Source organism: Crassostrea angulata, chromosome 10 (assembly GCF_025612915.1).
Source record: "Crassostrea angulata isolate pt1a10 chromosome 10, ASM2561291v2, whole genome shotgun sequence".
Lineage (NCBI taxonomy): Eukaryota > Metazoa > Mollusca > Bivalvia > Ostreida > Ostreidae > Magallana > Magallana angulata.
Window position 1 is genome coordinate 13,803,276 of NC_069120.1, and position 25,236 is coordinate 13,828,511.

Genomic DNA, 25,236 nt, shown 5'->3' on the forward strand with positions numbered 1-25,236 from the left:
CGTCATAATGTAAAAATGACGTCATGAATATTGCCTAATTTTGATAAATTGATGTATTGAAGCAAAATATGGGTGTTTTCCGATGGTTTTTCGACTGGGAAACATTGAGCGCAGCTTGCTCAAGTACCACTTTTTAGTATAATGTGTATAATTATCGGAAGAAAAACATATGTTAAAATCTTACTTGAGCAGACCTGCGCTCTATACTTCCAAATGCAAAATTTAAAGCAAAAATGAGAATATTTTCATCCGTTTGCAAATTTGCGGGAATAAGGTAATAAAGTTGACGTCACAGATAAATAGGCAATGAGCAATGATGGTTAAAATCAAGATTAAAGTGATAGGCGTCCACTGTACAATGATTTATGAAGATTTTATTTTTATACGACACTATTTTAAAAATTGGTTAAAATTGGGGGCAGGTATTAGACCATACCACACATAGTCCTTTAAGACATTTGAGCATAACAAATTAGAATCTTTAACAGTTTTTACTAATTTTATTTGTCAAGGAAGGAAAGAGAAGCAGAGAAGCAGAATTTTAAGAAAATTCACTCCCCTTTTTAAGTCATCTGATAGAACACAATGTTTCTCCATTATAAAATTACTGAGATATAAAAAGAGTAAATAAAGTTTTCGAGGTTCAGTACTATTTATCTTTATGACTTATGAGTAACATTACATTACATTTTTATTCTCAGCAATGTTCGATAACTCTAAGTTTTATTTGTACCATTAATCTATACTCGTATAGACAAATTTAATTAGTATTGTTGTGTTAATATTACGATCTGTTTGTCAACAGACTACTTGTCATAGTGGATCCACGGAGATCTACCACATGAAGGGAAACAGGTTCGAGCAACTGATGCAACGGTTCTTTTCAAAGTTTGATTTAAACTTGTTTATTTCATCATATCTATCGTGGCCAAAATTTATTTAATTTTATTTCATTTAAAAAGTTTGAAGAATAAATAACATTTTTATGATAAAAAAAAATTCTTTGAGGACGAGTATCGAAAAAATCTTTAAATATATTTCATTTTTATTATGTGTTTTTTAAATTATCAACGATTCTTTCTCTTAATCTTTGAATTCATTTCGCAACTCCTCTGAAATAACTTTATAGAGAATTAAATAAAGCTTTTGGTTTATAAGAACATACATAGTGGTGATTTTATACATTTTCTTAGAAAGTCACTCTTTCACCTTTTTTTGTAAAACTCTTTGTTTCCTTTGTCTATCCTGAAAGACTGTACTCACTTTTACATAAAAACACGTGTAACCATTGAAGCTTAATTTTATTTTACTCAAGCAGCAAAAAATATATAATGACAGATAATGGAAATATCATGATTAAAAAGTAACATTTGATTTCGCAAAATATCAGAAATGTAGCGATTTAATGGTCCATAACATAAAGAATAAGCTTTCAAGAGGATTGGCATACATTTTAGAAATATAATCAGTAAGCACTTTTTTTGTCTAAAAAATATTCCTTTAAAAGATTACATTACAATTGAAATACATATCAGTAATGTAAAAAGGAATTCTTAGTAGGTAAAGAAGAAACATATCATACGAACATCTCTCTGATCAGATGATTATTTGACTTTTAGACATTTCGAACAGCCATATTTCTTGGTCCAATTATAAATCTAATACCTCGTACGCTACTTAACGACATGTTATATTTATGTAAGCATTTTAATAAGCAATTGATTCACGCTTACCTAAACAATAATTCTTGTATCAGATATTTTAATTCAAAATGTTTTTATATGATAATGTTTATTAGCATTGTAAGACTCTCATATATTCCAAAATTTGACAAAACATGAAACAGTACATAGAAAGAAGCCTACTTCTTGGACCCAATATCTTAAATGCATTAACTGGCCAATCTTATTACCATATTTAGCCTCAACGCAGTAAAGATTAAAAAAATGTAAAATAAACTTATACATAATTATAAAAAAAAACCTTGATATGAAGACATGCTAATACATAGTAAATAACTAAACGTAGCATTGCATATTTTGAGAATAAGATTTTTAAACATTTTCCTTTATATTCATATGAACTTTAAACATATCCCAGGAACCCAGTATTCGTCTGGTGATCGGGTTTAAGCATTATAAAATATATATAAGTACACTATTAAAGGACCCTTACATAATAATATTACACATTTGATTTTGATTATCCCATACTTGAATTTGGAACTTTAAACCTATCCTGGGGCACCAGATTTGGTGTGGGGGTAACGGTTTAAACATTTTAGAATACACACTATTTAAGCATGATTGCATAATAATCTTACAAAATGTAGTGTTGTGGTTCTCAAGAACGTGTTTTGAACATTCTCCCTATATATTTCTTTGTTAAAGTTTAAATCTCTCTTAGGCCAAAGTATTGGTCCGGGTTATGTGGTTAACAATTTAATCCTTTGCTAAGGTGAACTTTAACGTCAACAATTTTTTCAAAGTCATTTCTTTTGCTAGTTCTGTAAAGTATCAGAAACGCGACAATTTTTCACGAATCAGTTGAATTTTTAATATAATAATATTTTTGCGGCATATTTTAATCTGAATCATCATACATGTAACAGTAGCCGAAATCTTCATGATCATCATAATCGTAATAATCGGAATCGACATAAAAGTCTTCATCAGAATCATCACAGCTCTGTCTATTGTTGGTACTGCAAAGAATTTTCAAAAAAAGTATAAAATAATACTTTCATTGTTTTGACAATATATTTGGTTTGAACATATAAACATATCTTATGGAATAAACCATATAGTTGGAACACAAGTTCTTACAACTTACTTGGTTTTTAATATATACAAAATATAAAACTGTAGGTGTAATAGTTTAGAATTAAAAATACAGGCACATAGAAATGTATTTATAGATTAAACTAGTTAAACTGTTGAACAAGCTTCATATTTAAACGGACTTTATGTTTGATATTTTTGGTAGATATATATATATTGGATGTAATAAACTTAACAAATACCAACCTTTCCATTATTTCGATTATTTCTTGCTCAAATGTGCTTTCTCGAAAAGACAAGAATGATTTCATCTTTTGGGGAAGAGGTAATGACATTATCTTTGATTCAAATTCTGCTCCTTTGGAACAAAAAGCCAAATGTTGTCTAATCATTTTCCTGCATGTGAGTGCCAATGCTGGTATTTCTTCTTTTTTAGAGTCGGCAATGGCATTTTCTAGAAGCAATACGTCATTTTCATAATTTATTCGTTTATATGGCCTGTATTTGCAAACCGTTGACCAATCGTTTTTAGAAATATCAAACTGTCCAAACTCTTCATCATGACTTAAATCATATCCGCATGTTACCAGTGTCACTGCTGTTTTCAACAAGCCTGCTTTTATCAATTTTACCAAAGGTGAAGTACTTGTATCTCTAAAAATAAGTAAGACAAAAATTATAAACTGGTGTTTATACATCTAGTAAATTGAAAATGGTCCTCGCTATACTTTCCAACTAATCTTAAATAAAGAATACTGAAGACATGCTGTTTCACTATACCTCGTCGTAAGTGTTTTAATTAATGACTCGCTTCCTCCACAAATCAGCAGATTGAAGAGTGAAAGGTCAATGATTGTAACTCCGTCTGAAGGCCATTGGGTTGTAGTCCAGTTTGCCAACCTTTCAATCTCCAACGATAAAGCAGTTTGTTTTTTTTTGTTTTCTGTGTCCAGAATAACTTGATGGGATATTAGAAGCGACGCAGTTCTAATCTGATCTCCAGTTTTCTCTGTTATTTATAATCAAATATTGTGAATAATTAAATTCATTCATATTTCAGCATGGAAAAGCAATCAAATAACGTTTTTAAACACAATTATTTCATAGAAGAAACAGAGATTTAAAGAGTGTGTTAAATCTATCTAACTTATGTAAGGCAAAAGCAAAACATAAGAAAAACTAGACGCAATCTTGTTGTGAGCAACGAGAGGTCTTCCATTTGAATGCATCTTCAAAAAGGTATCGGTGTAATATTCTTTTTTTTTTATCATTTCGTAACACATTTTCAATTTTCATTTAACCCTTCTTAAAGACACCAATCAATAAAAATATATCTATATTAGACAAAAATGCGCTAATATTGTGATTTGTCATATAATTAAAACGGAAATTAGAAAATACATTATTTTAAAGATAAATTTATATAGCAAACACAATAAAGGAAAAAATTATATTCGGCAAACGGGTATTGAACCCAAGTCGCCTTGGAACAAGATTACCACTCTAACAAATACGCCATGAGGACGCTTGCCTCATTACTTTGTAGCCCATAATCTCAAAATTATATTGTATATTGTTCATCTATTTTAGCCTTTAAAATTTTTTTTAAAAATTAAAAATGTTTGATTAATGTGTCTTTGATAAGTGAAGGCGGACGTTTGGATATGCAAAGGACACTAAAGCTGAAGACTATCTACCATCAGTGACAATTATAAAATTCTATCTTAAATACTATTTGAGTATAACCGAAAACAAGCTTAACAAATACAAGAGGCCCATGGGGCCACATCGCTCACCTGAGCAACAATGGGCGTTTAAAAGATATTGTGCCATATGGCCCTCGGTAGAAAAACAAAAAAATAAATATTGTAAAGTATTTGAATTTAACACTTATTTTTGCATAGTCACGTAATCTTTGACATTGTACCTTCATGAAATACTGTTATTACACAGAATAAGAAAATCCTACGCAAGATATAGAACTAAATATTTGGTAGGGGTACACTGTTATATAACTTCTAATTCGCTGTATTTTCGTTCTGCCCCCTCCCCCACTTAATAAAGCGATCAAAATATATGAGAGCATATAGGTCAATTTTCTTCCTCAACTACTTACTAGTTATTGTATTTTTTAAAAACATAATGGTTATTGTATTTTATCAAACGAATACTACATGTACATATGTGAAGAAGAAAATTGCACCTCAATGCGCTCAATTTCTCAAATTAAAAATATTCAACAATTTAATTTGTCTTCTCCATTATAATAAAATGACTGTTGTTTACCTCGCGTTTACTCGTGACTTTTATAACTTTACTCACACTTGATTGATAATTACACTGGAATGAAAAATGTTGTCACGTGACATGTTAAAGAGCTATAAAAATCAATGTTAACGTATTGACAAGCACATCACTCTAATTTACTATGGCTCATCCATTATTTTCAATTTTATTCAAAAGTAACGAATGGCTACAAACTAGGATAATTTTCCGCTGTGATATTTTCTTAGGAATAGCGATAATTCTTTTATCCCCGCAACAGAAATGTGTCAGAACTATGGAAACTGTTTTAACGATGTCGTTTTTATTTACTCACATTTCACATTATTCATTGTATAAAGAGGGGGCCCCAGAGAGTAGTTATATACAGCATATCATTCTTTAATTTTTTTGTATACAAGTATTTAACATACTCTAATTCATATAGAATTTCTAATGATCAACCAAAATTTCAGCTTCAATCGTAGAATAATAAGGAAGATGAGCTCAAAATTTTGCTAGGTTTGAGTCATATTTTGTTCACATGAGTTTATTACATTCAGCTTAAGATTTTTAACTTGGTATTTCCTATTCGGCATTTAAAATGGAAAAAAATGAATGGCCTCATATCTGTGTACAAACATAGAATTGTGAGCAAATCGCTGTATCTTGCTTATAATTCGAAGCTTAACACTCAAATATGGTAAGTAAATAGAAATTGTAAACAATTAAACACAAGAAATATTCACCATAACAAATAAAGAACACAATTTATTTTTCAAAATTAATCATATACATGTATATACCTACATATTTCCGTCAGCGATATTTAACTCTATTTAAACTGAATAAACTCGAGAAAATGCCGAGCATCTCAACAAAACATATTGCATTATTCTACCATTACGCAAAAGATGATACCGAATTACCGATAGCCTGAATAAATTGCATTTAAGTTCTTTCTTCTTACATCAGATGTTGCTCAATTTGCGCAGGTAAACAGTAAACTGTTTGATTTACCGAAGTCTCTGTTTGATTTGATACGTAAAAATCAGGAAATACAAGCGACAGTTCCCAGGTTAACGCAAAGCATAAATGAAAACGAAACGAAAATCACAACAAGCTAACACCACCGTCATATGTGAAAACTGTCAACGCATTGAAATATTTAGTCCCAATTCACTTCACAAAATCGGAACCAATGTATTTTGCATGTTTCAAAAATTCCCTTCATACACGAACTGTTGCACAACAAACAAATTCATCATTGTCAGATCGACCCGTTTATCATATAGTGTCATGGCTGCTTTAAATAAAGAACCTCGTTTTAGAATTATGGAATACGAGTCTTGGTAAAATGGGTAACCAAACCCGGGACGGGGCAAAATAAAAGCCAGGGCAGATCGGCAATCGTCAATTCCAATTACGCATTATTTTGCAGCAATATTTACAGCGAATACAAATATACTGCTGGTCAGTAAACATCTTGAAATTTTTATGAGATTGGCAGTTTAATAACTGTCAATCTTTTGTTTTGCCCTGACCCGGTCATGCATACCCATTTTACCAAGACTCATGGATGCTATAAATTGCTTGAAACACGCCTTTTCTTTCTTATTATTTTCGTAATAACTCAGATTTGAAACAGAATTAACCCATAATTTTTGCAATTTATATTTTCCTTCCCATAAAGATTATTCATGCTAAATTACGTTGAATTTGCCTCAGTAGTTCTTGAGAAGAAGATTTTTTAAAATGTACCCCCCCCCCTCCTTTTTTTAAAAAACAGTTTTGAGGTTTTCTCCGCTTTCAATGAAAATTTTTCTTTCATTTCTGCAATTTATATTCGCCTTACCATAAGGATGCTTTGTGCCAAATTTGGTTGAAATTGGCAAAGCGGTTTTAGAGAGGAAGTTCAAAATGTAAAAAGTTTACAGACGGACAGACAGACAGACGGACAGACGGATGGACGGACGGACAGACGGACGACGGACAAAATGTAATCAGAATAGCTCACATGAACTCAGGTGAGCTAAAAATATAAAATATCTCGAGGACCAAAATTATTCAATCTTTTTTTTTTTTTTTTTTTTTTTACAAATTTTGTTTAGTTTGAGATCTGAAAGTTTAATTGACTTGTTTTTGAGAAAATATTACTCCGTTTTAAATGCATAATTAAATACAGTCGAATTATGTTTCCTAACGTGACGACGCTTCATTGTTAATAAATATTTTCAATACAGCTTCGTAACAAAAGCAGCGTTTGGTCTCTTTATTGTTGAATATTGTACACAGATAAACCGGAAAAAATCCAAGACATCGATTTAAAAGGAATCAACACGGCTGTAAAAGCGTGCTATAATGTATCGGTATTTGTTTGTTTTCATAGAAGCAGTCTTGCAAAACTTTAAAAATTATGTTTAAAAATCGACACCGTATTATGGTGACATTATGTAAGAAAGCGTGATGCACAAAAAATGCAAGTCATATAGATAAAAAATATGCAAGTTGGGATAAAAAACTTATAACTTTCAAAAATATGTCATGAAAAGTATAAACCTTAATGTAATGAGGTATCGTTGAAAACCTTCAAATAATATTACTGTAAAAGTGGTTATTTACACGTTTAAACTAGTTACGCGCAAATGGAAAAAAAATCAAAACTTAATAGTGATACAACATGCGTATTTCAAACCCACGCGTATTGTTTGACCATAGAAAATGCGTACTCAACAACCTGCGTAAATAACCAGCTTTACAGTATCATGTATTGGCGCAGTTGTTCTTGGGGGAAATGTTTTAAATACTCTCCTCCAGTTTCAGTTTTAAAATACAACTCTTTCCTGTTAAAAATTTATCGCCCCTTCAAAAACAACTTAAACAAACATATTTTTTTTTATAATTAAATCAACAAAAATATATTGCAACGAAAGGAAATATATGCGAAAGACAATAATGATGAAGACTTTAGATGTCTGATTTTTTAAGTGTACTAATATTCGCAAGAAACACTATGCCTCAATAGTATTAAGAATTATCACCTGATGATATTGCCCAGTGTAAACATGTGTTCTTCCCCTCGTCCATTGCATTCACATTGACGCCTTTTTCCAATAGCTGTACAACTACTTCTGTGCCTGTATTCTTGACTGCTTGTATTATATTAGGTCGTTGTCCTTTATATAAATTTGGATTGGCTCCGTAATCCAAAAGGGTTTTGATCAAATATTTGCTATGATCATTATGACGAGAATTGTTCAAAATTTGGGATAAATTACATCCTTGGTTGGGATTCGCTCCGTTTTCAAGAAGAACTTTGCCTATATCTGCTTTTCTTTTATCTACAAAAAACATTGCCTTTTAATAACATAACATAACATAACATAACATAACATATGTATCTTCAGTTAAAATTTAAGTCCTTTAAACGCTGACAATGTAAAATTATGATAGTGCTGTGACAACTTCTAATAACATTACCAACCTCACGAAATTTTTTCTTTAAAGTGTACCTGTACTATTATGTTCAAGGTGTTTTTGTTCGCGTCTCAGAAATAGAAATAAAGTCAAACAGATGGGGTCTTAACTACGTAGTTTGTTAAAGGTGCATTTATTGAATCATAAAGTATTGTTTTCGACCAATAATTCGTTTTTCAATTATTTATTTGCGACAGATCATCCTTACCCCTCGAACTCATAATAAATTTACACGACAAAAATCTGAAATTCGAGCATAAATGTCTTATAGCATAATAACTTACTGCGTATTTTACAAATACAAATTCTATTAGATGAATTGTAAACATTTTATTTTACATGTATTATTGTTCATTGTCTTAAAATGAAATAGTTATTTTTTTAAGAACCATAATTACTACGTGTTGCCATTTATCTTGGATTTCAGCTGCAAAAGAGCAACACATTTGAGAAAGAAAAGAAGCAGTTTAAGTTTTAACATATGAAAGCAGGTAAAGATGAGTAGTTATTAAATACAGAATTTTAAGACAACGCATATAGTTCTTGTTCTGAAAGAGAACATTTATACAAGTGAAAAGCTGTCAATGTGACAGCAAACCGGGTTTTCTTTTATGTAAACTGTATCCATAATCCATGTCAACCCGTATCCAGTGAAATGGAGTACCCTACATGTATATGCAACATTTTGCCAAAAAATGGCTAAGTTCAAAAGCTGGTATTTTTTTTCATAAATTATCGGAAATCAAAATCCTAGCAATATGCACACCTCTGATATATGTACAATTGATCTGCAAAAGAACAACTTCCTATCTTGAGAACTGTAGGAGGAGTTATCCGTACAATAAGGTTACCCTATATGCAACATTTTGCCAAAAAATGACTAAGTTCAAAAGCTGGTATTTTTTCGATATATTATCGGAAATCAAAATCCTAGCAATATGCACACCTCTTATATATGTACAATTGATTTGCAAAAGAACAACTTCCTATCTTGAGAACTGTAGGAGGAGTTATCCGTACAATGAGGGTACCCTATATGCAACATTTTGCCAAAAAATGACTAAGTTCAAAAGCTGGTTTTTTTTTCGATAAATTATCGGAAATCAAAATCCTAGCAATATGCACACCTCTGATATATGTACAATTGATCTGCAAAAGAACAACTTCCTATCTTGAGAACTGTAGGAGGAGTTATCCGTACAATAAGGTTACCCTATATGCAACATTTTGCCAAAAAATGACTAATTCAAAAGCTGGTATTTTTTTCATAAATTATCGGAAATCAAAATCCTAGCAATATGCACACCTCTAATATATGTACAATTGATCTGCAAAAGAACAATTTCCTATCTTGAAAACTGTAGGAGGAGTTATCCGTACAATGAGGGTACCCTTTTGGCAGCCGCCCGCCCGCCCGCCCGCCATTTTAATAACCGGATTTTTCCGTTGGAAAACCCGGTTAAAAATGAAAAACAAACTGAACATTTTGCTTACCTGGTATATAGTTTGAAGAAAGAACATACAATGCCGAAAACCCTGAACTATCCTCTGTGTTAACATCGGCACCCAAATTAATAATTGTTTTTACTACGTCTGGTTGTTCAGATGTTAGGACAAGAAAATGCAATATTGGTTTTCCATCGATTGTTTCATAAATATTGCTTTTCCTTTCATTTAGAAGAATGAAAAACAGCGGAATATCTTGTTGTTGATCTAAAAGCAAGAATATATGTATTGTTATATTGATTAATAACAAAATACATTTAAATGAAAAAGAAAAAATCTTTTGCATTTGTGGTTTTTTCAGTGCCATATTACAACATATTTTAACATGACAATATTTCGCCATTAAAAACACAATAATCATATTTATACAATTTCTTTACATTTTTTAAACAAATGAAGTTTTTATCAAGATGGATTTAAAAAAAAAATTGCAATAATTCACATTAAAACCCTTTTGAATTTTATATTGTTATATTTTTTGTTTTGTGTTTTTCATGTTGATGAATGTAACTACTAGCTTAACAGAAACAATATGAATAAATAGAAAAAGTATATATATATATATATATATATATATATATATATATATATATATATTTATATATATATATATATATATATATATATATATATATATATATACCCTGTGAGTTTCGCCATCTGAATAATCTATGCAAAGGCAACAAGGATCGACGATATCCTTTATCAAGCTGTGGTTTAGCGCCATGTTGCAATAGAAGGTTTGCTGACATAACATCTTGGATGTCTACTGCCTTTCCTAATGGACTTTTTTCGCCGGTGTTTCCGGTGTTTGGATTTGCTCCACTCTTGAGTAATAATTTGACACAATTGAAGCGATCAGTAGAATTTGAAACTCTTTCTAGTGTTAAATAAAGAGGGGTTTCTTCGAACTTATTTTTTGAATTGACATGAACACTAGCTCCTTTGTCAAGAAGAAATGACATAATTTCAAAAATGCTGGAACTATGTTGTGCTGAAAAAAGAACAAAAAATATACCAGTAAACTACAAACAAAGATAAGATAAATAAAATCTATTACTAACATTCATTTTGTTTAGAAAAATTCCTTAAAGATAAAAATATCGAGGTTAGCTGATCTAGATGCAAGACCACCATAGACTTAAAATTTTGGCCTTTATGTAAGAAACTATATGCATCAAAATACAAAATTAATAATTAATACTTAATGTTTTAAGAAATTAAGGGATAAATAAATATTCGCAGTATTTTTAAATTACAAAATTTCATTGAACTCACCACTTAAGGTGCTCAGATGAAGGAGTGAATTTCCTTGTCTGTCTTTGATATTGATTTTTGCACCTTTGTCCCAAAGTTTCTTTATGCAATAATAATCTCCAACTGAGACTGCTTTTACCATAGGTGTAACTCCGCTTAAGTTAGTTTTGTTTACAATAGTTCTATTGATCGTAAGCATATCAATTAATGCATTAGTATACATTTCATCATCAAATGAAGATGGTAAAAGGCTGGAACTCAGAAACAGCATAAGAGGGGTGTTTTGGTTTTTATCCATTTCCGACAAGGGGCCACCATGATTTTTGTAAGTCTCGATAAAATCTAGACACTGCCGTAAGGATTTCTCTGCTGTAATAAATTTAAAAATGTTTCAAGAAGTGACCACTTTTTTGTATTTCTTGATATGCAGAGGAGTAAACACAAGTTTGCCGCAATAAAAGTTGGAAGATACATGTACGATGGTCATCAAAACAAAAGTTCTACCAACTTTACAATCTCTCCATGCAGATATTACCGCAGATACATGCATGCGTCGCAAGATGTTGATTTGTCTACATAAATGACAATATAATGAGTTTTTGCCTTTAGGGTGTGTGAACATTTTTAACACAAAGTTAAATGTTGCATTCAGCATAACGTTAGTTGAAGTGTATTTTGAACATTAAATGATTAATTAAGTTGTGCATTTAACTTTACAGCAGAAACATTTTTTATGAAAAATGAAAATAAGAATATCTGCATTGCCATCGAGTACGCGTGTTAACTGACCGTTTTACGTTCTACACAGTAACCACAAACTCTGAGCCGGATAATTATGCCAGTGACAAGATGGCAATTTTGCACCTGCCTAAGATGCAGTTTCGTAAAATCAACACATACCAAATGATAGACCATTTTTTAGAGAGTATATAACCATATTTGATTTTAATGTGCCTCACCTGACAGATGAAATTTAAACTTTTAACAATCAATATTCCATAGGGAAATTATAATTAAAAGAAATAATTTTCCGACAGTAAATATTGAAAATCCTTTAGGATTTTCTTAAACTCCAATAGGAATAATATTTTTATATTTATATATTAAAGAAAAAGAATTTCTTGTAGGAATTTAATTCGTACTGCTAGTTTTCCTATAGAAACTTTAGATTTCCTATCAGATATTAAAATCCTGTCGGAGTTTTGTTCAAATCCTGTCGGAAATTAAATTCCTATTAGAATTTTTTCCCGATAAAAAAATCCTAATATCCTATAGGAACATTTTTTTCATAAGCCATTAGGGATAACTTATTTTCCTGTAGAAATTTACTTTTCAAGATCAGATATCTCACGTGACAGATGAGATACCTTATCAACAAATGTGCTAATAAACTCTTTAAGGTGGCCATATACACCATTAGTTGATGACGCAGTACGCAAAAGAGTAAATTTGGAAGCATGTACTTCCGGTAATTGCTGATTCAAACTGGAGCGAATTGTATGGGAACCGTTTTTACAAATAAAAAATCTGTTAGGAATCCTCGAAATCCCATGATTCTACTTTTAATGACAGACAAAATGGCGATTTGTAAGCATTGTGAAAAAAGTCTGTTGTCTATCTCCGTAGCAAAATAGTTGTAACTTCAATCTACTTACATGTTCCGAGTTCGAATACCGTAGGACCTTTTTCATGAAAAGAAATACAATTTAAAAAATTGATTTTTTTCTCGAAAAAATGATTTTCTCTGTCATTTAAAAGCCAAACACATGCTAGAAATCCGTATCTTTAAGTAATTTAGAAGTTCAGGTTTGAATGCAGAACTTTCCCCAGGTGTATGGAGTACCTAAGTTTTAATGGATTTGATTTTATAATTGGAAAATTATAATATGTATATCATTCATATCGATATATTATTCTCAGGTTGGGATACATAAATCCTATTTATTAGTTTTCCCCTTAATTAGTTGTAAATTTGGTTGAAATGGAAATTCGAAGTAACGTCTTTCAGATTGGAAGTGTAACCACTAACCCATGGCGCTACGCTATGCGATGACAATTTTGGGAAAGAAAGTATTTACTGTATAGAATTGCGCTCGATTTTGTTTATTTCGATAAATAGTATTTCACAACATGGATGTGTCACATACAACCTTAAAGCGAATTATTATGAGATGTGTATGTATGTATTTGTCATTCCAAAACACTATTATAGGAAATATTCTTCAACTCAGAAATTGGAAAGTCCCCAAGGTGTTTGGGCCTATATGTCTTATGTCTTGGGAAATATGTCTTACCTGAGGAACTTTCATACCCAATAAAATTTTACTTTTTTGTGTGTTTAATTGTAATGATTTATACTCAAATTTTTTATGTCATTTATATGTATTTTGCAATTAAGATTTTTTTCAATGTTATGAATTGTTAATTTTTTATGTGTCTGAAGTAAATATCCATTATTTGACAAACTATTTTCTTTTAATTTCTAAGTAGTTAACTTTTTATAAACTAATATACAAAAGCACGAAAAAACATTAAAAAATTCTTTCAAATACCTTTGGTATCACTATCATCATTTTAATGTGTGATAAATATATGCTTTGTGGTATTCTACTGAAAATTGGAATAAACTGTGGGTGTATAGAACCACTTTAAGAAATGGTCTATCATATGGCATTTTTTAATCGATACAGCTTAGACGGGTGCAAAAATGCCACCTAGGCACTGGCATAATTATCCGGCACAGTGGTCACAGTTCTTAATTTCCCAAATTGACAGACGACTGTTATAAAAGACCTTGGGACGTGTCAGAGGTCAGAGGCAAGGGTTGATGATGTGTCATAGTGACCATATGCATTAAAAGTCATTATATAGTCCATCAAAAGACGACCACGGAGCTAAAGTTTAAATATCCTTAATCGATCTCAGACCATGTGTAAATGTACTTGTCTAGCTGAGTCATTTGCTGTGAAGATATGTAGTGATTTTATTTGCATTAGTTAAACTGTTTTGGTTTTCAGAAAAAAGCGTAAAAAGTTACCCAACACCATGTAGTATTCTATACAATTGTACTATACAAAAATAGCATCTAGAATATGTGTTCTTTATATATCGTATTTATTTCACAGGCCAGGATTACATTTAAACGAATTTAGTTAAGGAACTTTGTATATGTCTGGATGTGCTTTGGAGGGGTCTCAGAATATTTTGAAAATATCAGCACCAATTATGGAACCTCCAAAGCCTCATTAGGAACAATGACCTATGCAACGGAAATAATTAACAATTGTTACTTCCATACTTATGTCGACTCGATATATCCCAAGTTGAATTAAAAGATACCACAGAGTTTGCGTCATCTGTTTCATCTTTGATATTTTACTGGAATGGGACATTGATAGTAACCTAACAACAAAACGTTATGATACACTTGATGACTTAATTTTCCTACTAATGGTCAATTTTCCTTACTTATGTAGCAATATACCTTCATCACCTGCACATGAAGTTTTTGACTCTCAGTTACTACGATATGCAAGGGCATGCTCTACGCTCTAGAAATGTTATTGGATTTTTACTGTTAATCGTAAAAATGAAAAAAAATTGCTGAGAAAGGTGGTCCAGAGGAATTTCGGGCTGGTATTTTTTTCAAAATGGCTCCATTCTTTTTCTCTAATTTAAAAACAATGCTTATTTGTTGTATAATTTATGATATTAACATGTCTTTTATTACTCCGTATATTAAAAAAAAGTCATTACAATTGACATTTTTCATATTCATAGTGAGTCAAAGGACGATATAGGTGGCGTTGTACGTAATGACATTATAAAATATTAACCATGTTCACTTTTTTTTTATATTATAAATGATATTTGTTCAAGAAATTTAAATACAAAGCTCATGAAATATTGTATCATATACAATTTTTTCTGTCTTTTTTATTGAATTGTAATTGAAGACAAATTTAGAGCAGTCGTAAACATGAACATTTCGTAGAGGAAAGCTGTTTAGAGAAATTTCGGGCTAAGTATTTTAAGAATGGCTCGACCCTTTTTTTGAATTTTTGACACATTACTCTGTCAATGCTTTATAATTTAATTAATATCACAGTTAATAGTATTTAGCAGTGTCAAATTCGACAACAAAGGTGGCACTGCAAGTAAAGTGAAGAATTTGTTTAATTTTTTTTAATGTTTCAAATTTTAGAACATGTAATATGTAAAAATAAAAATTAATATCTTTAAGTTTTACGCCATCGTTGACTTATTTTTTAAAATTGATAAACGTACTATATTTTTTGGAAAACTATCACATAGAGCGGCCTCTCTTAGTTTAATAGCCACTAGTATAGGGGCAATTGGCTACTCTCTTTCATTTTATTTTTCACTCAAGCATTGTTCAAACATATGTGCATCCACTGACAATCATACTTAAATTTAAATAAATTAACAAGTGGAAAAATAACGTTTTTTTTTTCTTAACGATAAATGAAAATAATAACAATCTAATAAACGTCTTAAATTGCGATTTTCATAATTTTCTTTGTCCGGATGGGAATGTAGTCAGAATGAAAACACGGTCGTAACCTCGCACTGACATGAATTGTAAAGGAAAAAGCAATTTACTTTTCTTTCTATCACATATTTAATTGCTAATATGAGCATATTACATACATGTATAGATTCTTTCATTTTAATGCTTTTTTGCATCAAGGTAATTCACACATTTTCATTGGGTAGCAAACTTATAGCGTAACAAACTGACTATTTCAGTTAAATAACATACTTATTTACCTTTTTTGCCTGTTATCCATAGATTAAGAACATTATATCCAACTTGGTCTTTTACTGTACAATCTGCTCCTTCAAGAATCATATATTTTGCGATACGGAAGTCGTCCAATTTGGCAGCATGGAGTAATATATCATCACAACGTCTTATATGTTTCCCGGAGTTCAAGACACAGAGGAGAAAGTCTCTTGGCGTATTATATCTACCTAAGTATGAGGATGCCAAATAATCTTCAATAGCTTTATCCAAAACAGATTTTCCAGCCTCGTCTGCAGTGGTAAAATCGCCATCATGTTTTAAAAGCAAGTCAAATGCTTCTGTTTTAGACTCAGGATCTGTTTCCAAAGAAAAAAAATAAGTGAATCAATTTTTTAGATGCAATTTTTATCATATTAGAATTTGACACAATTTATTTCATATGATACTAGATAGTTTGAAATCTTCATCATAAATTACAATTAAATGATTACGAGTATCTAGTCTAGAATTACTTACATACAGTCTATTTAAAATTGAATGTTTATTATTTAACTGCTTACTATATCAGTCATATATAACCTTGTTAATTTCATTAAAACTCAGATTGTTGCAATTTAGATCACTACCAAATATAACGAATTCCATGAAAAAATCAATAAGATGAATTCTTGTCAAGAGATGTACAGTGTATAAATTAAATCCAAATTTAGAATTTTAATAGTTTTTTTTAAAAAATCCGTTAATATTCCTAAATCTTAGATTCACGATTGTTTCTTAAACAAAGGTGAATAACTGACAACACTCTTAGTTAATTAAATTTGAAACTGATATTAAATTTTTTTTCGAATTAAATTCAACGCTTTTCAATCTTTAAAAAGATATATGTAATCTTATACAAAACATAATTTGTAGTTTTCACATACCAAAACTTGCATATAAAGCATGAAGCGCATTCCATCCATTCTCACCAACGCGATTTATATCTGCTCCCTTTTCTATCAAAATCTTTATGATGGAACATTCGTTCAACGTGCTGAAAAAAATCAGTGGGGTGTTTCCTTTCTTGTCGGTGATGTGCACATTAATTTTGTTAGTGCATGAGAGAATCTTCAACGACACACCCATGACTACAATATATGTCTTTGAAGTTTTGTCAAATTGCGTATAATTGCCTCTTGATTTTTGCCATTCGAAAATCTTTTTCCAATACATGCAGAACATTTCATGTGAGACGTGTTCTGATCTGTATTCTTCCAATAAAACTTCAAAGTAGGTCCAGTCTAAAATGTATAAAATCAAATATTTATCGGTAAACACTACTCCAATTTAAAGATCCTCGACACACCCTATCGTCTACGTTTGATAACTATACGTCACAACATGGCGATTTTAACACATCAGGAAACAGCTTAAATTGCCAAACTTTAGTGTCTGTCTCTGTTGCGCATTTAGTGTAGCTTCAATCTACTGACGCGTAAGTTCCAAATTCGAATACAGCAGAGATTTACATTTGTTTTCATGAATACATGTAGTTGTAAATTTTTATAAGCTGATTTTTCTTCAAAATTGATTGTTTTCTGACATTTTCATGTCGAATACATGCCAGAAATCTTAATGCACTTAAGATGTTAACTTAAAGGCTTGTATGCAGAGCTTTCCGCAAAGGTGTGGAAGACCCTTTAACAGGTAAAACGTGTCAATCATAGAGAAATATTCATAAAAATTTGTATTCTGTAATTGATAAAGCAAACAACGTTATATAAATTATATGAAACTTGCAAAATTGGTAATCTAAAATTTAAATAAAAGCTATGTTGCATGGTTATGTGTAATTGTGATAAAAACAATGTCATATTACCCTTTTCAATCGCTTGTTGGTATGCGTTTAGCCCATCTTTTCCACTGTGAAGGGGGTCTGCACCGGCTTTGAGTAAACTCCGTATATTATTTATGGATGTTTCTTTCGAAAATGCAACGTTCAGAACACTATTACCTTCATGGTCCTCAACGTTTGGATTAGCATTATGAAGAAGTAAAAACTCAAGAAAACTTGTATCATTTGCGTTGTGATTCCACCATCTTTGTGAATCTAAAACGGCAAAAATAAGTCAAACGTTAAATGACTTTATTACAGCTTTCAAGAAACTATTCAATAAAACAGAAAGATCCATGTCAGATTGCAAGAATGCTTTGGGCTGCATTGCTTATAACAAAAGAGAAACTTAATTCGTGTTTTCAATATCAAATTAAAGGCCCGAGGGGCCTGAGAGTCGACTCGCTTTCAACATGACAATATTTTGATGGAAGTTTTATTTATTTTAGATTGTCAGTAATGCATATAATTTCTTTTCTGTCTTTCCTAAGTAAATTAAAAATTAATAGGTAATCAAAGATTACAGAGCTAATCGAGACAGACATCACCTTTATGAGACCACCATGTTGGTATAGCATAAGCCCGCAAAGTAGTGCATTATAAAATTTTAAGTTTGTAAAGTACTGGATATTTATTGAATAATTGTATAGTGGATATTCACATTAATGACCCAAAGTTAATTTTGAGAAAATAACTCAAATAAAACATGGGCTTGTCTATACATTGTTTTCCATAGTAAGATAATTTCCATATTTTTTGCATTTTTACACATAAAATTAAAAAAATGCATGCATTAATTACATCCTCTTTAATTAAAGTTAGGTCCCCATTACGATTGACACGCTGAAAATGAAATGATTCATTTGTTAGATTGAACACAACTTTGAATATAAGTTAATAAATGTTAAAATATGTACAACTAAATATATTGGAAAACAACTTGCTTCTTAACAAAATTTCATTTATGAATTGTAAAGTCTCTCTAATGACTAATCCATGTAATTCAAATAGTTCATTTTTTGTTACCATCTGAGGGTAAAGATTTGGACAATGATCTGATATTATAACATATTTCAGATTCATTCGCCAATGAGTTTTTTCACTTATTTACTTTCTCCTTTACTCAAACAAAATCCTTGCTGGTTTTAAAATGAGAATCAAAGAGACAACGAGCTGGACTCCAATATGAGAAAAATCCAAAGCATTACCTCTGGATACAAAGATTGCAAAAGAGTCAATCGGCAGACACTGGAGAGTGAAAACTCTATATGCAAAGTGATTAAGTTATTCAGCAAAAAAAAATCTTAAATATTTCATTACAAAATATCTTTATTGTGTCCAAGAAAATGCATTACTTTGGTAGTTCCATATTTTGGCTGTCATTCACTAGTGAATACTCTTCAATGTTTTTCATATCATGTTTTACCTTTTTTTTAAAAATCTGACCATGAATTCAAATTGAATGCATACCAGGTTTTTTCTTATATTCATAGGGTTTATAATTATATTTACTAAACAAAATTAGCAACATGACACACATTGTCTTTTATATAAATCTAGACTAATATTTTTTTTTTATCATTGATGCTTGTTATAAAGTGCAAAATTCAGCAGTAAATATGTTTGACACCGAATTGTATCCACTTTATTCTACATCACATCACTGCTAAGTAAACGATTTTTTCTTCGAAGGCTACTTAATATTAGTTCCAGCTTTTTTTAACTTATATAATTTTCGTTTGTATGAAACTAACGCAATTTTTTGTGCGCCGTAAATTACAGCTTTTTTAACACGTGCGGACTGTACATGTAGCTTCCAGGTCGTCAATCCGAATTTTTTCGGACCGGGAGCTACATACCTGCAGCTAATAAAAATGATGCTCTCATAGTAAGCTTCTCCGATTTGATACAATTCCAAAACAATCGAAAAAGCAAGATATCTCAGTTCAATTTCTGTTTAAGATAATTGCTACGATGGTCGGTTTTTTACATATAAACTATTGCTAAACGAAAAACTCAAATTTTATGGCTATTTGAAAGTCTTATATTATTGAATTTCCATAGCTCTTCCTCATGCTTGATGTTTCGTAACATAAACTGCTGATTGGACATTTTGCTGTTTCCCCATTTTTGTTAATTGCGAATCTAAATTTTACGCGACATTTACGCCAGTTTATTTACATTACCTGGCTCTTACAATGAACTTCGAACATAACGAAAACAATCATCGAATATTATACGAGAATCTTCCTTTATCACAATAATGTACATGAAGTAATCAGGATTATGTTTTATTATTCCTCTCTCTGATGCAAAATCTTCTGTAAACACACACGCTACTTTAAACTCAAAGTCACGTGGCAGTCACGTGGAATTAGACAGGTCGTTCTTGGAACAAGGTATTTATACCCACTCACGTTATCTCATTTACATATATAAATAAAAAGATTACCTGAGGGTAAATTGGATGTTTTATCGTGTAAGAGCTTAACCAGTTATGTTTTTATAGTCAGAGAATAAGAAAGGAATAACATTCAACACGTTCTGTTGATATTTCAACGACTAAGAAATAAGAACTATTTGCATTGTATCGCGCATTATCATAACAAGGATGTGCTCAGAATCCATTCCGAGAATGCCCATGATAGCAAGGGTCTTCTTGCTTCGCGAGCCGACTCAATAAAAAAAATCAAGCGTATCGCCTACTATATTTTTTTCGAAGATTTTATTTACAATCGTATTCAATGCCAAACAGCTAAGTGATTACCAGACTTAAAACAAACCAAATCGGACATCAAATAAAACACAATTTGAAACTGAATAATAAATTTCTTTCACAGTAAAGGTTATGCTGTTTTAAAAGAAATTGTTTTAAACAGATCGATGCCATTTCAGCAAAAATATATTAGTTTGAACATATTTTATTGTATATATAATATACAAAGGGTTCGAACACAAGTTCTTGCAACTTACTAGGTTCTCACCCAATTACAAGTAATTTGCAATTGTCATAAATCATGGTACATGTATATACACATATATTGAAAAAAAATGGTAAAGAACAAAATAGTATACTTATGTAAATCTGCGAGAATTGATTATAAAGTTCTGCACAGCTGTGAAAATTCTAACATTAGTTTTATAATCTAGGTTGTCATTACCCAATAGTAAAGTATGAGAATCTATGAAAAAATATATATCTAACAATAATACTGTACATGTAGCCGCAATGTTTTTTTAACAATCCTATTCTATCGCATCTTGTACCAATCCTATCGTATCGAGCATGTATAATGCTCTATCTTGCTTTAATCCTATCCTATCGTGAATGAATCCTATCAGATTTATTGTTCAATTTTAACAGTTTTTCCGTTTATTCTTTTGTGTTAATCGTTGTGTGCCTTGTCATAAGCAAGTTAATTCATTTAAAACTTACGAGTCGTTCAGTGCGCCGAATACGCAAATTTACCGAACAAGAATTGCAATATCCTATCCAGCTTTCTATTATGATACTAATTTTTTAATTCTTTCGATCAAAATTAACCAAAATTACATTGAAGTCATATATGTAACCAATGGAAATGAAAAATTAATGTAAACTATCGACGGTTTTAGCAACAAGGTAACATTTTCACCTGTTTATCGAATATATTAAATAGTAATTGGAGTGTATACCTAGCTGTGTAAACGTTAACTTGCATGTAATACAATCTGTTTTTGTGCATCATTTTTTACACAGACAAAGTATTTATGATACAATTTCTATTTACTTGATTAAAAGAGTTGTATTTTAATTGAATTCGTTATTTTCCGTGTGATTTGATCTGGTGCTAAAACCTTCTCGGCGATCGGCTAGGGTGTGCGGTAATGAAAACAATGTTAACAAATCGTATACATGTATTTAAATTGTATGAAATAAAATTCGTTGTTAATGCATCATTTTTTATTATAGAAATAATTTTATTTATAATAGACTTTATTCTGTTAAGAACAAGAGTTGTGTTTTAATTGAATCCACTATTTTCCGTGTGTTTTGATCTCCGGCTAAAATGTTTGCAGCGATCAGCGAGGTGTTCAGTAATGATAATACAGATATTGATCATTTAAGCTCACAATTTTGCTGAAAAAAATTAACTGGTCAGTTTTATACATTCTAAAAATGATGCAGCAATGATTTAACAACTCAGAGTTTGTTGATAGCAAGAAATCCCACGTACACGTTGATTCGTGCATGTTCTTTCTCAAACTCTGTCATTATCAGGTTAATCGTAAAGATCGTTTAACGCGAATATACAGTAGGTTTATCATGAGCATTGTTTATCCTTTCCTATAATGTGTCAATCATATCGTATCGTCCGTGTATACTGTTCAATCGTGCATTAATCCTATTCTATCATGCGTGGATCCTATCCTATCGTTTTATTATCTTGTAAAAAAAAACACGTTGCGGTTACTGTATCAGTGTCTTCTGAACAAGGAAATTCACGTGAAGCTAAAATATCAAGATGTCACTAAATTGCATAAAATCTAATTTAATAAATATAATAACACTTTTCGAGCATTATCTTTGTCAACAAGACATTCTCTGAATGTTAAATACGTGTACCTAAAATTGAATGCATCGATTTTATGGCTTTGCTAACCCTTAATGTCTTTGATTACTATAATTTCTATCATGATCCTATAAAATAATTATATAAAAATTGGGGATAATAGGATAGTTATTATAATAATACTACAGTACAAGTTCCATATTACCTTTTTTTGAAATATACGTCAGCAGCGGTGTAACATCGCAACTTCCAACATGATTGATGTTTGCACCTTTTTCGATTAGAAAATCGATCGTTCTTCGCAACTTTGATGCAGCAGCAAAATGTAAGGGTGATTCTGTTCCCATTTCTGCATTGACGGACGCTCCATTTTCGACAAGAAATGTCACATTTTTCAGTATAAGTGTTTCATCTGAAAAGAAAAAGAATTAATGTGCATTTCTCAGTCAATTAACTGAGAAAAATACTAAAAATTAGAAAAGAATAAATCATCAAAAGTTTTTTAAATCAAACAAAACTTCTCTGACAATCATTGGCATTTTTTAGATTATAACATTAGTTTGAAATAGTACTAAATAAATATTTTTAATATAACTTATAAATAATATTAAGCGTACATTTATATTTGGATAAGAAATATAAAGCAGTACCAAAGTAATTAAATATTGCATTTTCATCACATGTAGACATCATTGTTAGACCTTTATTCATAAACCAGAATAACTAAGGTTTCTTCCGCTTTTCGTGACCTTTACAATGAGCACACGGCGGGTGCGACCGGTCGGCAGGGGAGCATTGCTCCTCCTAGGCCCCTGATCCCAACTCCAATGTCATGGAGGTCCGTATTTGCTCTAGGTTTATATTTTGACCATCACGAACAAACCAAAACATCAACTTTTCGTTTTTCCCCTATTATGACATATTCTCCATTTTGACATTTATCTCGATCATGACATGCACAATTGTGAGAAGAAGCGCACGGCGGGTGCCAGTGGTCAACGGGGGATGTTTATATTTATCCTAAGCACCTGATTTCATCTCTATCGTTTAGAGGTCCATGTTGCTCTGCTTTTAATTTGTTTTTTGCTTTATAAATTTTGAGATGGTTGGCGGTTTGTTACTGTCATTTTTTTCATTTATAGCTAAGCAATTCTTTATATGTACAAGTCTTATTGACACTGCAATTTTTTTTAAAGATAGACATTGTTGTTTAAGCAAGTTTTCTATAGCATAGCTGGGCATAAACGAGTATGATAATTAAAGTGAGATTACTTTTGAAAGTTTAGAAAAGGTCAAATTGTTGCATATATCTAATTTTGTTTTGTTGTTTTAACATTTGATTTAAACAAATAGCACATTCTGAAAAAAATAATCATTTAAAAAGAATTAACAATTTTCAAGACACCAGTACATTTTCTAAACAAATTAGCTAATAGTGTAAATGAACGACATTTTTAGGTGCTTGATGAAATGGAACAGCAAAAGAATTCATTTTTGATCTATATCAGATAATTTTAACATATCTACAATTAAATGTATGAATTAAATAGCGGTTTTAAAAATTGTTAAAGTAAGAATAACTTATAATTTGCACTAGATTATATGTAGCAACATATCAAAAATACGTTACAAATAAAATAAAAAAGGTTGGGAAGAGTTTTCCCTGCAGACATAAAATTTGCTCACATTTAACAAACAGTAAGAAATAAAACAATGTTTATTTTCAATTATTTTAGATAATCTTTTTGATATAAGAAAAAACTACACCTTAACGATGCTCAAATTACACTAACGTTCTATAAGGGTTCAATGGAGCTTCAATGGAGGAATTCGAACTATACATATCGGTTAATAGTTTAGAAATTTTCAGTACAATCGCAGTATTAACGTTTGTCCATAACATAAATAAGGGCTGGGATATAGCCTGCATGGCCGCAAGATTTGCAACAGTATTGCAAGATTTATTGAGGGAACATTTTTTGGTTCCAAGATGCACAGTACAATCGATGCAGAAACAAATGTTAACAAAAACAGAATTGTTTACAGATTTAAAGGATATTATGTTAAGACTATTGAAGTTTTACCTCGATGGTTAGTTTTAAGGCAACAACAAAGTGCCGATTCTCCATCCGTGTTCGATTTGTTTATATCTGCTCCTGCCTCTAAAAGCGTCTTCATAATAGGAATATTCATCGCAGCGGAAGCAAAACAGAGAGGAGGATTAGTTCCAATGTTTGGATCGGCTTTGCATTTTATAAACTTTAACATCAGACGCATTGTTTCATCGGAATGTCTGGAACGTAACAAAACTGATAGGGGCGATAACCCTGCACTTGTAACAGCATTTACGTCAGCTCCAGCATCAAGTAACTGATTCACTCTCTCCTCTCTATTTATCCCTAATACAACAGTTAAAAAATCATAAGTTAAAATCTCAAATTATGATGTAGGTTACAAATGCACTAAAAATGGTCAATAGACTCTGTTAGAAATTTTGTTGGATAACTAGAAGACTAATTGCAATCTGTTACGTGGTCCATTTATATCGTTCTTATAATTTAGTTTTTAATTTTGTGGAAAAAAAGTAAATACCATTTTATATTTTTTTCATATTTCAATGTAAAGCAATACATTTATTGTGACATTGCAGATCAGAATGCTTGACACAAGTCAAAAAGGAGAGGATTTGGAATTTTTAAATCTAAGTGTAAAAATAGAATCATCATTTGAAGGAAATAATTGAAACTGTTTGGTGTATAC

General features: G+C 30.9%; 1 protein-coding gene across 1 annotated transcript in view; it reads right to left on the reverse strand.

Annotated features, from left to right (window-relative positions):
* Positions 1 to 1,284: 1,284 nt before the first annotated feature.
* LOC128166406 (uncharacterized) overlaps positions 1,285 to 25,236 on the reverse strand; it is a 44,654-nt gene continuing 20,702 nt past the window's right edge. The window contains exons 15-26 of the mRNA XM_052831556.1: positions 24,561 to 24,875; positions 22,682 to 22,888; positions 17,909 to 18,139; positions 16,974 to 17,330; positions 16,074 to 16,406; positions 11,304 to 11,651; positions 10,669 to 11,019; positions 10,014 to 10,232; positions 8,084 to 8,383; positions 3,561 to 3,789; positions 3,027 to 3,434; positions 1,285 to 2,704 (exon numbers count right to left, since the gene is read on the reverse strand). Coding sequence (XP_052687516.1) covers positions 2,584 to 2,704; positions 3,027 to 3,434; positions 3,561 to 3,789; positions 8,084 to 8,383; positions 10,014 to 10,232; positions 10,669 to 11,019; positions 11,304 to 11,651; positions 16,074 to 16,406; positions 16,974 to 17,330; positions 17,909 to 18,139; positions 22,682 to 22,888; positions 24,561 to 24,875 — 3,419 coding nt within the window. The 3' untranslated portion in view covers positions 1,285 to 2,583. The remainder of the gene's footprint in view (positions 2,705 to 3,026; positions 3,435 to 3,560; positions 3,790 to 8,083; positions 8,384 to 10,013; positions 10,233 to 10,668; positions 11,020 to 11,303; positions 11,652 to 16,073; positions 16,407 to 16,973; positions 17,331 to 17,908; positions 18,140 to 22,681; positions 22,889 to 24,560; positions 24,876 to 25,236) is intronic.